General features: G+C 45.7%; 1 protein-coding gene across 1 annotated transcript; it reads right to left on the bottom strand.

The window, feature by feature from the left end:
• Nucleotides 1-3,215: 3,215 nt before the first annotated feature.
• On the bottom strand, nt 3,216-12,805 carry LOC144889128 (voltage-dependent L-type calcium channel subunit alpha-1C-like). Its single transcript, XM_078769045.1, has 8 exons — nt 12,580-12,805; nt 11,173-11,396; nt 10,917-10,951; nt 10,243-10,380; nt 9,940-10,088; nt 9,711-9,802; nt 7,259-7,582; nt 3,216-5,286 (listed from the first exon to the last, which is right to left on the bottom strand). Exons 1-8 carry the CDS (start codon nt 12,803-12,805, stop codon nt 4,999-5,001), a joined length of 1,476 nt encoding a protein of 491 aa, XP_078625171.1. The 3' UTR covers nt 3,216-4,998.
• Between the last annotated feature and the right edge of the window lie 3,011 nt (nt 12,806-15,816).

Below are 15,816 nucleotides of genomic sequence, written 5' to 3' on the forward strand. Positions count from 1 at the left end.
CCCCAGATCCACCTTGTTTGAAATTCCAACTTCTTTCCTGGAAATCCTGGCAGTGTCCATATGTTTATACCTCTCCCACCCCCCCCCCCCTTCACATGCCTCCCCCCCCAAAGCCCTCTCCCTCCCACAGATCTCTCGATGTCTCCATGCCTCTCGGTCCCTGCTCTCAAATGTTGTGTTTGTGTCCTTCCCCCTCTCTCCCCATCTTGTCTACCGCTCCCGATGTTATTTGTTTTATGTGTCTGTTTGTCTTTCTGTGTGATTAATGTTCGCTCTTTCACGAGCCTCGATCTTGTATACAAAAAAAAATAAAATAATAAAAACTAAAATGTGAGTATGTCTATAAAGTATATACTACTAAAATGTGAGTATGTCTATAAAGTATATACTGTACTACTAAAATGTGAGTACGTCTATAAAGTACATATTACGAAAATGTAAGTATGTCTATAAAGTATATACGAATAAAATGTGAGTAAGGCTAAAAAGTACTTGCTCTTCATAATGTGCTTTTTCCACAAGGTACGTACTCGCAGAACATGCGAGTTGATAAAGTATGTACTATTGGAACATAAATATGTCTATAAAGTACATACATTTGGAACATTAATTGATACAATAAACCGAAGAGGTCTGTTTGTGCGATGTATGAAAATAATCCTACGTCATCAATGCATCGTCCACACACCACACAGACACAAACACACAACACAGACGCAAACACACCAGCACACAAACACACCACACAAATGCAAACACACCAGCACACAAACACACCATACAGACACAAACACATTAGCACACAAACACACCATACATACACAAACACACCAGAACACAAACACACCAGCACACAAACACACCAAACATACACAAACACACCAGCACACAAACACACCATACAGACACAAACACATTAGCACACAAACACACCAGCACACAAACACACCAGAACACAAACACACCAGCACACAAACACACCATACAGACACAAACACATTAGCACACAAACACACCAGCACACAAACACACCAGCACACAAACACACCATACAGACACAAACACATTAGCACACAAACACACCAGCACACAAACACACCAGAACACAAACACACCAGCACACAAACACACCATACAGACACAAACACATTAGCACACAAACACACCATACATACACAAACACACCAGAACACAAACACACCAGCACACAAACACACCACACAGACATAAACACACCGGCACACAAACACACCACAGAGACACAAGCACTCCAACACCACCACACAAAGTCCAGACAAGGATCTGCAATCTCTGATTGCTCTTTCTAGTTTTGCTCTGTCGGAGCTTCTTTTGCTTGATACGAGACTTCACCTTCATCGACGCAGATCGATACTCGCCTTCACCAGCAAGACTGCAGTTCTTCATTGAACCATTACCGTAGTTATAAAGGAAGATTTATTATGAGTATTTCCTTTTTTCTTCCCACTTGTAACTAGAACGGCACTCAGTAGAGAGCATACATCCGCCAGGTGAACAGTTTACGTTTTGTATCCCAGAGTACACCAGAAAATCACAATACAGAATCACATTTAATCAAAATCATCCGTCCACAACTTTTTAAGATATCTTGTTCACAACTGGACAAACAAACAAACAAGAAGACGTCATGCTGAGCACGATACTTACAAAATCCATACTTACAAAATCCCCCGCCCCCCTCCAACCCCCCGAAAAAAAAGTTGCAATTGATCCAGCAAGTTGTCCATTTCATCAAAATCAAAATTGATGATCTTGATCAAAGCTCGGGTCAATAGGTTGAAAACTGACAATTTTTAGATAAAAATGGATGATTTTAGAAGTTTGACCTTGAGTTGACCTTTGTTATTTCGACCTCAAAAATAGTTGGTTTCCCAAATTCAGCGAGGCACTATGCAAATGCTGTTAAATTTTCAAGACGACCTCTACTACTTGGTGAAGTTTCATGACGATCGGTTTAGAATTGTGAGTTGTAGGCCGGTGACAAACAAACAAACAGACAAATGAAAAATCACTCATAGAGCGACACGTGGCAAAAGAGAACAAAGTAGAATGGCACTCGGTAGAGCATCCTTTTGACCTAAAAAATAATTAGTGGTTGAATTCAGTGACCTGGTATGCAAACCGTCTTCAAAGTTTAAGTTAATCGGCTGAAAATTGAGGATTTTAGAAATTTGAAAAAGGTGGTTGACTTTTGCACTATGTTGACCTTGTAAACTATGTTGACCACAAAAATAGTTGGTGGTTGAATTCAGTAAGCCCATATGTCATTCCCATTCAATTTCCAAGTCAATCGGATGAAAATTGAGGATTTTAGATATTTGAAATTGTTGTTGACCTTTGGCCTATGTCGACCTTTTGCATATGATAATCTCAACATAGTTGGTGGTTGAATTCAGTTAACTGATATGTAAATCCTCTTCAAATTTCAAGTCAATCTGATGAAAATTGAGGATTTTAGAAACCTGGCCTATGTTGACTTTTTGGCCTATGTTGACTTTTTGGCCTATGTTGACTTTTTGGCCTATGTTGACCTCAAAAATAGTTGGGGGTTGAATTGAGTGACCGGATATGCATATCGTCTTCAAATTTTAAGTTAATCTGATGAAAATTTATAATCTTAGAAACTTGGCCTATGTTGACCTCAAAAATAGTTAGTGGTTGGTTTCAGGAAGCGGATATGCAAATCCTATTCAGATATCAAGTCAATCGGATGAAAATTGAGGTTTTTAGAAATTAGAAAAAGGTGGTTGACCTTAGGCCTATGTTGACATTTTTGCCTATGTTGATCTCAAAAATAGTTGGTGGTTGAATTCAGTTCGCTGATATGTTAATCCTATTCAAATTTCAAGTCAATCGGATGAAAATTGAGGATTTTAGAAATTTGAAAAAAGTGGTTGACCTTAGGCCTATGTTGACCTTTTGACCTATTGACCTCAAAATATATACTATTTTGTCGGACCACAAACTCCACTATTTGGTGAAGTTTCGTGAAGATCGGTTTAAAATTGTAACCTGTAGGCAAGTATAAGTGAGCGGACACACAAACAAACACACACACACACACACACACACACACACACACACACACACACACACACACACACACACACACACACACACACACACACACACACACACACACACACACACACACACAAACCGGAGTGATCAACAGACTTGTCCAAATTTTTTTTATTTTTTGCCAAGTAACAAACAGACTGAATAACAAACGCAATCGACCAATGTACTTGTAAAATCTTCGATTTCGCAATGAACAAAGAGACAGGGGTGAAAACATAACCTCCATCCACCTTTGGTGGCGGAGGTAATAAGTTCCCTTCAGCAACATTCCATGGCCTATACACTCACCACGACGTGCCATCATTGTTTGCATTTTTATTTCCTTTATAACAACATTCCATGGCTTATGAATATTTCTCACGATGTCCCATCGTACAGTTTGCCTGGCATCGAAATACAGTTCAATAATGCAAAATGGACAATAAATCCCTTTCTGCATTCTACTTTTGCCAAACGATGCTCAATGCCAGACGGTTAAGATATTAGTGATACCTGCAAAAGGTATTTTAGTGCTCGACGACGGTTATAACAACTGTACCACAAAACCCAGATAGACTGTAAGAGATAGAAGGCGTTTGTTATCTCTGGGCAACAAAAAGAGAAACAAGAGGGTAATAAATTACTTCCGCGAGGCTTTAAAAAACTGCAACGTTTTACCGAACCGGTATATTTCAGCCAACGCGTCAACGCCGAAGGTTGCTGCCTGTTGAAAAATATGATTATTGTCAGCAAAAGGCGCAGACAAGTCTTGGAGAAAATTCCATTTCTCAGGCGAGGTTACTCATCCGAGGCAGTGACGTATCACCGAGCAGAAACTGGTATCACCGAGCAGAAACTGGCATCACCGAGCAGAAACTGGTACCATCGAGCAGAAACTGGTACCACTGAGCAGAAACTGGTATCACCGAGCAGAAACTGGTACCACCGAGCAGAAACTGGTATCACCGAGCAGAAACTGGTATCACCGAGCAGAAACTGGTATCACCGAGCAGAAACTGGCATCACCGAGCAGAAACTGGTATCACCGAGCAGAAACTGGTATCACCGAGCAGAAACTGGTATCACCGAGCAGAAACTGGTATCACCGAGCAGAAACTGGTATCACCGAGCAGAAACTGGTATCACCGAGCAGAAACTGGTATCACCGAGCAGAAACTGGTATCACCGAGCAGAAACTGGTATCACCGAGCAGAAACTGGTATCACCGAGCAGAAACTGGTATCACCGAGCAGAAACTGGTATCACCGAGCAGAAACTGGTATCACCGAGCATAAACTGGTAACACCGAGCAGAAACTGGTATGACCGAGCAGAAACTGGTATGACCGAGCAGAAACTGGTATCACCGAGCCGAAACTGGTACCACCGAGCAGAAACTGGTACAACCGAACAGAAACTGGTACAACCGAGCAGAAACTGTTAACACCGAGCAGAAACTGGTATCACTGAGCATAAACTGGTACCACCGAGCAGAAACTGGTACCACCGAACAGAAACTGTTAACACCGAGCAGAAACTGGCATCACCGAGCAGAAACTGGTACCACGGAGCAGAAACTGGTACCACCGAACAGAAACTGTTAACACCGAGTAGAAACTGGCATCACCGAGCAGAAACTGGTATCACCGAGCAGAAACTGGTATCACCGAGCAGAAACTGGTAACACCGAGCAGAAACTGGTATCACCGAGCAGAAACTGGTATCACCGAGCAGAAACTGGTAACACCGAGCAGCTTTTGGGATATCTGGGAGAACAACTGCCGTTCGGCTCAAGATCCTGCGGAGCCATTCGGGTGTGCTGGAACACCCCGTTTAGGTGTACACCCTTCCTGGAAGAAGCACCCGTGGTACTTCTGGCCTCGACTTCAGGGAGAGACTGTTACAACGTGGTCACACAAATCAGCTCATCCGAGAGGTCTTCATTTGCTCGGCCACGCACGGACTCCTCGTCACTGCCTCCTGGAGCGTCACTTTGCTGCTCGACCTCCTGGAACGCGGGCGATACGTGTCCCTTTGGTGCTGGTGGGCTGTTTGCGTTGAGCAGATCAATGGCAGCACATTCCATTTCATCCATGGTGAGATCGCAGGCGGCAGCAAGCTCGTGTTTGGTCACCGATACGAGGTGTGGATCCAAGGCAACATGGTGGAGACCTCGAGCGAGCAAGACCTGGGATGGGAGGATGCATCACTTAGCTGGTTTTTAAAAGCCATCTCTTTTTGCTACATTCGTTTGTCTATTCTACCCTTATATTAGACAATCGAACTCAACCTCTTTCATCAATTGCCACTTCCTGTTGGTGTTCGACCCCCATTACAGCTTCCAGATTGCGTTCCACCTCTCTTTCTTCACCACATCACCTCAACGATCAACCTTGAAATATCTTTTAGAAATAAACATGGAATATCAGTCACTCAATTACTCACTAGCCTATGACACAACCTCATTAATGGTTAAACCTCCCACTTTACATGATGAAAGTAGTTGCCTGCTGATGATTGATCGTTCGAGATGTGGTCACGAGATGTGGTCAGTATCGTGTGATTCCCGAGCATTTAACCCTTTCACAATGAAAACCCAGCTCCATCCAGGTTTGTCATGGAGCAGAAAAGATCTCTTGTTTGAAATGAGATGTTTCACCATCCTTCAATTTGTCATGCAACGTACGGTTTCCATTCCACAAAGAAGCACTTATTGAACTAAAGGAAGAGATTGATCAAGTGTACAAAACAAAATTATTCCTTCATACCTGTCTCGCTTCAGCCTGGTGTTGGCTTAGCGGTTAGGGTGCCGGCTTGGGATCCTAGGATCCTGGGTTCGAATCCCGGTCGATCGCTGAATTGACGCCAGGGCGGTTGACTCAGCCTGGCATCCTTCCGAGGTCGGCAAATTGAGTACCAGCTCACTGGTAATTCCCTGTGTGTTGCAAGAGGCGACTAACAGGGTTGGCGGCAGGAAGGGCATCCGGCCATAAAACATTGCTTCAAAAAGGGGACCACGGTGCCCGAAAAAGGCCAACCCCTGTTCTGTGGGGAAAAATGGCCTTTAAAAGGTGGTTCTTTATACCTGTCTCATTTGGATGCTGTGGAATCCAGAACTCTCAACATTTCCCACAAAGAAGCACAAGCACAATACGTGCTTCTTCTTCTCCTTCTTTCTGGGAGCACACCTGTTTTTTGCTGGGGGGCACAGCTGCGATGCTGATGTACCTCGTGTAGGTTAGAGCAGGAATTTTAAATTTGTTCATGGTGCCCGCGATTCCTCGCCTACTCTTCGCGAAGGACACCATGGGATCTTTCAGGTCCACCAACCGATGCCGGTAGATAGAACGCCCAGTTTAACGTCCATCTGAGGGACGGCACACATTGATGAATCATTGAATCACCCTCCCTGCGAACACCAGTATGACTGGTTGTAGCTGGGTCGGGATTCAAATCCAGAGGAGACAGCTTATAGAGGTGAGTGTGCATACCTCTCGGCTATCCTATCAGTCCACGAGGCCTGCAGACAGGTTGACGCCATCTGGTTTGAAATCGCCTCTACCCGAGTCCAGTTGACTCTGATTTCTCGGCCCTCCAACTCTCAATAGCTGCTTCAGGACTTCCAGCAGCTCCCATGGAGTTGAATTCACCAAAACCCAGGATAACTGTTCATCTCCATGTCTTTGCTCCCCTCTTCTCCCGTTTGTGGATTGGTATTCCTCAGTCTGTCCAATCCCACTCTTCACCTCCCAGGCTTCAAGTTGGCAGTATACCACCATCTTAGATCATCCTCCATCCATACCCATGATCTTTTTTTACTCTCATTAACCTTAACCCTTACTCTCTCCTTCATGTTGCTAATTTGCCTCTCCTCTCTTCTCCACCTGTTCGGTCATCCCTGTACTTGTTGCATCCACGTGTTGTTGCCTTCTACCCTCTGTCTCATTGTTCTTCCATGAGCTGAGATGATTGGGTATCCAAACAATGTGAATATAAATGATATACTTCGTCACTTTCACACTCTGCGACTCTTTTCTTCCTCCATCCGTGAGGGTTCAACAGTGATTTTCAATCCAGAAATACATTAATGATATTATTCATCAGTGTTTATGGCCACCTTTCTATCACTCACTCTGAAACTAGCTCATTCATTCACTCACCGCTTCAACTAGGCTGTCAGCACTTCCGCGGTGCTCCCGGCGGTGCAGATGCGTTGTAGGCCCAGCAAGTAACCCAGAATCAGGGCTGGACCTACTGGATCTTTCCGCCCATTCAAAGTTCCAGGAAGCTCGGTCAGGTGATAGCACATCGATTTCAGGTCCGATACCGCTCTCAGCTCGCTCAATTCGCACGGCGGGCAGACGAGAGGGAGACGCATTCTGTCTTTGCTCAACAGGGGGTGTCTGATGTGAACCAGGCCAGACACGGCCTGACGAACGACGGCCACGGTTGGGATAGGTCTCAATTCTGGCAGCTGTCTGAATCTGCCAGTAATTTGGACGACAGGACAAGGAGATCGTCAAGGGATATTTCGCTGAACAAGTCTAATGTGCAAATCCCATGATCCTGGATGAGAAAAAGACATTTAGACATGAAGTCGAATGTTTACAAAGAGGCAAATGTCCCCATGCTGAACCCACTAAGATTTATTCGAATCAAAAATTGAAACACACGTAACTAATGTTGATGTCTGCTGAAGTCTACAGTTTCCTGTTAGGGGACTTAGTCACTTCTTCTTCAACATCGTTTTACACTAAACCCCATTTTTCTTTTTCTTACATGGTCTCAGGATCTCAGGCTCATGGATAAGTTACCTGACTTGACTTTGGACAAATACAGCTGCTCAATTTGTGGGAAGTTACGCAGAATCCCAGGGCATTCTGGGTACTAGCGACACCATCGTTATGTAACTTTTATCCCTGCACTCAACAATGAAATTAAACAGAAATGTCCTCCTCTGGGTCCTCTCCCCGGATGCCAACCCACAATGTTCTATCCTTTAAATGCTGAGTGACAGCACGTATCATTTTTAAAGTCTTTGGTGTGACTCAACAAGGGGTTGGAATCGAACCACAGTCTCAGAGCAGATCCGATATCCATTATGCCAACGTGTCTAGTTGGGTCTGCAATCAAAATATTATTCACTTTGATTTGGTGGATAACCTGTGGGGGAAGGAGATAACTCATTGGCTCGCTTGCTCACCTCAGAGCTTTCTTGTCCTGGGTTTGATGTGTGCCCTAGGGGGTCAAGGTTTAACTAAAAACTTCCGCTAGAATGATGGAGTGCCAGCAGGAGGTGCTGCATGTCAGAGAACACTCTCAATCTGATAGCCTGCTTTTAGGTCGTGAGCATAAAAGATTCCATCATTTCATTTGGAAAAGGTAAGCCATTTTTCCTGGCATATCTTGGTGAAATTTCCTGTTGGCAGTTATCCTTGTCATTTTTTCCCCACTACGTCCAACTAACAATGGGGTGTGGATAAAGCAAAGGCATGGAAGGCCAAATTGACTTTACCTCAATTACCATGTACTAGCAACGGTACCCGCCCTACGGGCGGGGCTTCAATTGGGAGGCCCAAATGAAAAGGCTAAATATCAGAAATTGAAGGCTTTTTTTTCTTTTAAATGATTTATATAAACATCCGTTAAATCTCGATCGGTGCAGCTGTTTGTGCGGCACCCGGGAAAATAACGTCATGCGGGGGCAAGTGTCAGCAGGATGTGGCAGTGTGGGAGTCCACGTTTCTGATCCTCCTTCATGCCGAAGTAGCCCACCACTTCTCCAAGCATTCCACTCTTCAGATCCGCCATGACAGATTTAAGCTTGGTACTGAAGACTCGTGCAGTTAGTCCTCCCGATGTCGTATGTACTCCCGATACGTGTTTCCTTCATTGTAAAAACTACCAAGTCAACAGTTAAAAGGATTTTGAGCCGATAGGTGTTACGGCCTTGGAAAGATCGATGGAGACAGCGATCTGTGAGCGTATTCACCGCCCAAATAGCGATGTGGAATTCTCTCATGTAGAGATTAAACTCACGTCATTTGAACTTTGGCCGAGGTCATTATTTACTTTTAATGATGTTTATATACGAATGATGTTTAATGATGTTTATATTGGTTTTGGGTCGTCCTTTCCGCATATCTCGTGGGATAGTAAGTTGGAGAGACGGTCGTGGTGGCGGGGTGGGGGGTTGGCATTCTCTCTAGCGGGGATTCAACCCGTGTCCTTATAAAAGGTCTTTGCCCGAGGTCACCGAGTTTGATCAGTGCAGCTGTGCAGCGATCGGTGCAGCCATTTGTGCGGCACCCGGGAAAACAACATCGTCACAATGAGAACGATGAACGTTATGCGAACGCGAATGTTATGCAGGAGTCCAAACCTGAGAATGCTGGAGATTAAAGCTGAAATTGGAAAAACAATATAGCCTATTTTACTCCTGGAGATCCCAGGATTATCCACCCAAAATATCGTTGCGATCGGTTCAGCTGTTTTTACGGGACCTTCGAACAGACAGACAGACAGACGGACATTTGGTGAATTATAATAAGATTATTAAGTTATAGTAAATGGTATTACAGCTGCATTCCATGAGCATCTTTGCCAAATCACCTGGAATGATGCTGGAGATCCAGGAGATGATGGCTGTGCCTCCTCGCTCACCTGCCTGCCGAGGCACCCCATTGCAAAGGAAGCCCTGCGTGCTGTGACACAACCAGCACAGGGATGGTCCGACTACGTTACGTGTTTACAATTGTGTAACAGGAAAAGCACAGCACAACCATTATTATTGGTGCGAGAATGGACGGAGATTCAGGTAGTAACGATGTTGTGAACTTACCGGCGGGTGTCGGAGGTAACAGCCGTTTCCGTGGTTGTGTTTGTACACCGGTCAAGGCTCCCTGTCCACAGGTGGGCTGTTTTTTGGAAGGGGATAGGTGACCTCTTCCTGGCGCCATAAGTGTGCTTTGGTTCTGTATGCAGGTTTGGCTGTGATAGATAAACAATTTATAGAACAATTCGTTATTAAATCTTGATTATAATGTCAGTAAAAATCAGAAGAACATCGTCGCATGGTCTCAGACGAGTGTTAGTTTGGGGGACGTGGGAGGGAACAACACCTTCTGATAGGTAAACAGCGTACCTTGGTTCCACGAAGCTTACACTTTCCTCATCTGCCGTGTATCCTGGTTCATCGTAGAGGCTTCTCTCATCTTCCTCATCATCCTCGTCCAGTGCTTTCTTCCTAATGATGGGACATCTTCTCTGCCCGCACTCCAACCTGCATTGTTTATGGAAAAGTCTGTTTAATTTGTACGTTTCCAAAAGTAAAAAATGCTTTCCAGCCTCCCATTAAAATCAAGTCCATTAAAAAAATTTTTTTTAATGCCTTTGCATAACAAACTAGAATGGTACTTGGTAGAGTGCGTACCTCTGCCAGGCTGAACAGTTTACGTTTTGTATTCCACTGATAGGTCGGATCTGGATTCGGACCTGAACCAACACCTAATTTACCTTATTCTTGTCACCAAACAAACGCATCCACCAAGTTTTGTAATAATCCGTCACAACCTCTGAAATATCCTGCCATGTATCATTTTTGGCCCGTCTCTCAATGGTGAAGAATCACTTTTAAAATTCTAGTATCCGGATCTGGATCTTCACCAAAATTGAAACACTTCATCCTTGTCACACACACAACCTCTCCACCAAGTTTCATCTCAATCCATCCATAACTTTGGCTGTGGAGGTAGCAAGGGTCTCGGCCCCTTCATTCCTCATGCAATGTGAAGAACTTGATAGAAAGAATAGCCTTACGCTAAAAGCAGGTGTCCAACCAGCAACACAGACACCTGGCAAAATGCACCACACTAAACAGAATTTTAGTAAACACAGTATGATCCCAACTCGAACAATCACAATGATTTCAAAATCGTGAGCTTCGTTTACCTTCTACATCTCACGCCTTCTATGTCTCACGTAACTATAGGTAGTAGGTTGTAGACAGCACCCGCAGAGGGTGGTACTACCGTCCTGATTAGGAGCGTTAAAGTGGTGCCTGGAACCATCTTACACTGTCGGGATTGCTCTGGTCAGGATTGCTGTTGTCAGGATTGCTGTTGTCAGGTTTGCTGTTGTCAGGATTGCTGTCGTCAGGATTGCTGTTGTCAGGATTGCTGTTGTCAGGATTGCTGTCGTCAGGATTGCTGTCGTCAGGATTGCTGTCGTCAGGATTGCTGTCGTCAGGATTGCTGTTGTCAGGATTGCTGACTTGTTGTCCACTTGTTGTCAGGATTGCTGTTGTCAGGATTGCTGTTGTCAGGATTGCTGACTTGTTGTCCACTTGTTGTCAGGATTGCTGTTGTCAGGATTGCTGACTTGTTGTCCACTTGTTGTCAGGATTGCTGACTTGTTGTCCACTTGTTGTCAGGATTGCTGTTGTCAGGATTGCTGTTGTCAGGATTGCTGACTTGTTGTCCACTTGTTGTCAGGATTGCTGTTGTCAGGATTGCTGACTTGTTGTCCACTTGTTGTCAGGATTGCTGACTTGTTGTCCACTTGTTGTCAGGATTGCTGTTGTCAGGATTGCTGTTGTCAGGATTGCTGACTTGTTGTCCACTTGTTGTCAGGATTGCTGTTGTCAGGATTGCTGACTTGTTGTCCAGTTGTTGTCAGGATTGCTGTTGTCAGGATTGCTGACTTGTTGTCCACTTGTTGTCAGGATTGCTGACTTGTTGTCAGGATTGCTGACTTGTTGTCCACTTGTTGTCAGGAATGCTGACTTGTTGTCCACTTGTTGTCAGGATTGCTGACTTGTTGTCCACTTGTCAGGATTGCTGACTTGTTGTCCACTTGTTGTCAGGAATGCTGACTTGTTGTCCACTTGTTGTCAGGATTGCTGACTTGTTGTCCACTTGTTGTCAGGATTGCTGATTTGTTGTCCACTTGTTGTCAGGATTGCTGTTGTCAGGATTGCTGACTTGTCCACTTGTTGTCAGGATTGCTGACTTGTTGTCCACTTGTTGTCAGGATTGCTGACGTTGTCCACTTGTTGTCAGGATTGCTGACTTGTTGTCCACTTGTTGTCAGGATTGCTGACTTGTTGTCCACTTGTTGTCAGGATTGCTGACTTGTTGTCCACTTGTTGTCAGGATTGCTGATTTGTTGTCCACTTGTTGTCAGGATTGCTGTTGTCAGGATTGCTGACTTGTCCACTTGTTGTCAGGATTGCTGACTTGTTGTCCACTTGTTGTCAGGATTGCTGACGTTGTCCACTTGTTGTCAGGATTGCTGACTTGTTGTCCACTTGTTGTCAGGATTGCTGACTTGTTGTCCACTTGTTGTCAGGATTGCTGACTTGTTGTCCACTTGTTGTCAGGATTGCTGACTTGTTGTCCACTTGTTGTCAGGATTGCTGTTGTCAGGATTGCTGACTTGTTGTCCACTTGTTGTCAGGATTGCTGTTGTCAGGATTGCTGACTTGTTGTCCATTTGTTGTCAGGATTGCTGACTTGTTGTCCACTTGTTGTCAGGATTGCTGTTGTCAGGATTGCTGACTTGTTGTCCACTTGTACAGGATTGCTGTTGTCAGGATTGCTGACAGGATTGCTGTTGTCAGGATTGATGTTGTCAGGATTGCTGACTTGTTGTCCACCTGTTGTCCACTTGCTGTCAGGATTGCTGACTTGTCCATTTGTTGTCAGCATTGCTGACTTGTTGTCCACTTGTCAGGATTGCTGACTTGTTGTCCACTTGTTGTCAGGATTGCTGACTTTTTGTCCACTTGCTGTCAGGATTGCTGACTTTTTGTCCACTTGCTGTCAGGATTGCTGTTGTCAGGATTGCTGTTGTCAGGATTGTTGACATGTTTTCCACTTGTTGGCAGGATTGCTGTTGTCAGGATTGCTGACTTGTTGTCCACTTGTTGTTAGGATTGCTGTTGTCAGGATTGCTGTTGTCAGGATTGCTGACTTGTTGTCCACTTGTTGTCAGGATTGCTGACTTGTTGTCCACTTGTTGTCAGGATTGCTGACTTGTTGTCCACATGTTGTCAGGATTGCTGACTTGTTGTCCACTTGTTGTCAGGATTGCTGTTGTCAGGATTGCTGACTTGTTGTCCACTTGTTGTCAGGATTGCTGACTTGTTGTCCACTTGTTGTCAGGATTGCTGACTTGTTGTCCACTTGTTGTCAGGATGCTGACTTGTTGTCCACTTGTTGTCAGGATTGCTGTTGTCAGGATTGCTGACTTGTCCACTTGTTGTCAGGATTTCCTGACTTGTTGTCCACTTGTTGTCAGGATTGCTGTTGTCAGGATTGCTGACTTGTTGTCCACTTGTTGTCAGGATTGCTGACTTGTTGTCAACTTGTTGTCAGGATTGCTGTTGTCAGGATTGCTGTTGTCAGGATTGCTGACTTGTTGTCCACTTGTTGTCAGGATTGCTGTTGTCAGGATTGCTGACTTGTTGTCCACTTGTTGTCAGGATTGCTGTTGTCAGGATTGCTGACGTTGTCCACTTGTTGTCAGGATTGCTGTTGTCAGGATTGCTGTTGTCAGGATTGCTGTTGTCAGGATTGCTGACTTGTTGTCCACTTGTTGTCAGGATTGCTGTTATCAGGATTGTTGACTTGTTGTCCACTTGTTGTCAAGATTGCTGACTTGTTGTCCACTTGTTGTCAGGATTGCTGTTGTCAGGATTGCTGACTCGTTGTCCACTTGTTGTTAGGATTGCTGTTGTCAGGATTGCTGTTGTCAGGATTGCTGACTTGTTGTCCACTTGTTGTCCACTTGTTGTCAGGATTGCTGACTTGTTGTCCACTTGCTGTCAGGATTGCTGTTATCAGGATTGCTGTTGTCAGGATTGCTGACTTCTTGTCCACTTGTTGTCAGGATTGCTGACTTGTTTTCCACTTGTTGTCAGGATTGCTGACTTGTTGTCCACTTGTTGTCAGGATTGCTGACTTGTTGTCCACTTGTTGTCAGGATTGCTGACTTGTTGTCCACTTGTTGTCAGGATTGCTGTTGTCAGGATTGCTGTTGTCAGGATTGCTGACTTGTTGTCCACTTGTTGTCAGGATTGCTGACTTGTTGTCCACTTGTTGTCAGGATTGCTGTTGTCAGGATTGCTGTTGTCAGGATTGCTGACTTGTTGTCCACTTGTTGTCAGGATTGCTGTTGTCAGGATTGCTGACTTGTTGTCCACTTGTTGTCAGGATTGCTGTTGTCAGGATTGCTGACTTGTTGTCCACTTGTTGTCAGGATTGCTGTTGTCAGGATTGCTGACTTGTTGTCCACTTGTTGTCAGGATTGCTGTTATCAGGATTGCTGACTTGTTGTCCACTTGTTGTCAGGATTGCTGACTTGTTGTCCACTTGTTGTCCGCGGATGCAATCGAACGCCTATGATCGCACGCGCCTTTTGGCGGGCACCTCACTACACGCCCGGCCGGAGAGGACCACTGACGAGGACGTGGATCCGCCTGCTGAACTCCGGGATGCTCCGGAGGATGACCCTACCCTGACAGCTGCCGTTACGACCAGCAGTCCCAAGGCCTTGCGCGGGGCCGCATGTTTTTTTTGTGGAGGGCCTCGTCATGCCCGAGTCGTGTGTCCGGCACGTGACGCTATTTGCCATTTGTGCTCGCTAAAGGGACATTACGCGAAAGTGTGCAAGAAATCGGCACGCGGCTCGCGGCCCTTCGACTCGCGCAGCCGCGGTCGCGCAGGCGCGGCAACCTTGAACGGGCTTGTAGCAGAACCCACGAGCCCAGCGCCTTACCCGTCTTCGAAGGGGAGGGCCCCTCGCTGCGGCCCGCTGGGCGCTCAGACAACCTTGACTGGCGCCACCGGAAAGCCACCACCGTCTCATTCTCCATCGGGGACAAAGGCCGCGTCCTTGGCCAAACCTCGAGCCACGCAAGGGAAGAAACAGCTTTCGAATACTACGGAAGCCTTTTGTCAAAGCGACCAAACGAAAAAGGCGATTTCGAATACTACTACGGAAGCCTTTTGTCAAAGCGACCAAACGAAAAAGGCGATTTCGAATACTACGGAAGCCTTTTGTCAAAGCGACCAAACGAAAAAGGCGATTTCGGCTACAACGGAAGCCTTTATCTGCCAGGAGTGTCAAAAGGCGATGTCAAATACTACTGAGGCCTTTTCTCATCGGATTTTGAATCGCGAAACACCGGAATGCTGGGGAAAGCCCTCTGATGACGATAATGGATTCCCCATGGTCAACGCAGACTCCGGCCACGATCGCAAAACTGCTGCTGGTGTAGGATCCACCCGCGAGGCTGGTCCGACCCATTCGGGGGGCTCAGTCCCGCTCCCAGCTGCCTCGTCTGGCCTGGCTCAAGCCCTTATTCCCCTTATGGTTGAGGGCCATTGTGTTCAGGCCTTGGTGGACACCGGATCTACGGATAGTTTTATCGACCAGCGACTTGTGCTCAGGCATGGATGGCGGATCGGGCGGTCTACACGACGGATCTTCATGGCATCCCAGGGACTCCGGCTTAGCACAAAAGGGGAATGCCGATTGAAACTAGTGCTAAAGGGACGGGTTTTCCCTGATGTACACCTTACGGTTTTACCCGCATTATGTGCTGATATTCTGCTAGGACACGATTTTCTTAAGCTGCATGGACGTCTGGTAATGGAGTTCGGTGGGCCTGACACTCTTGTTGTGGGGGCGGACGACGCGCTAACGGTGTGCGCCC

The sequence above is a fragment of the Myxine glutinosa genome, unplaced genomic scaffold, assembly GCF_964187855.1.
Source record: "Myxine glutinosa unplaced genomic scaffold, kmMyxGlut1.1 SCAFFOLD_1013, whole genome shotgun sequence".
Taxonomy (NCBI): Eukaryota; Metazoa; Chordata; class Myxini; order Myxiniformes; family Myxinidae; genus Myxine; species Myxine glutinosa.

Bases quoted from the DNA above. Each gene is read 5' to 3' on its own strand.
- LOC144889128 (XM_078769045.1), bottom strand. From the start codon at position 12,805: ATGCTGACAACAAATGGACAAGTCAGCAATCCTGACAGCAAGTGGACA. The intron at 10,381-10,916 runs GTAAGGCTATTC...TAAACAATGCAG, and splicing joins GTTGGACACCTGCTTTTAGC to GTTGGAGTGCGGGCAGAGAA. The intron at 5,287-7,258 runs GTGAGTGAATGA...CTCCCATCCCAG, and splicing joins CTGACAGCCTAGTTGAAGCG to GTCTTGCTCGCTCGAGGTCT.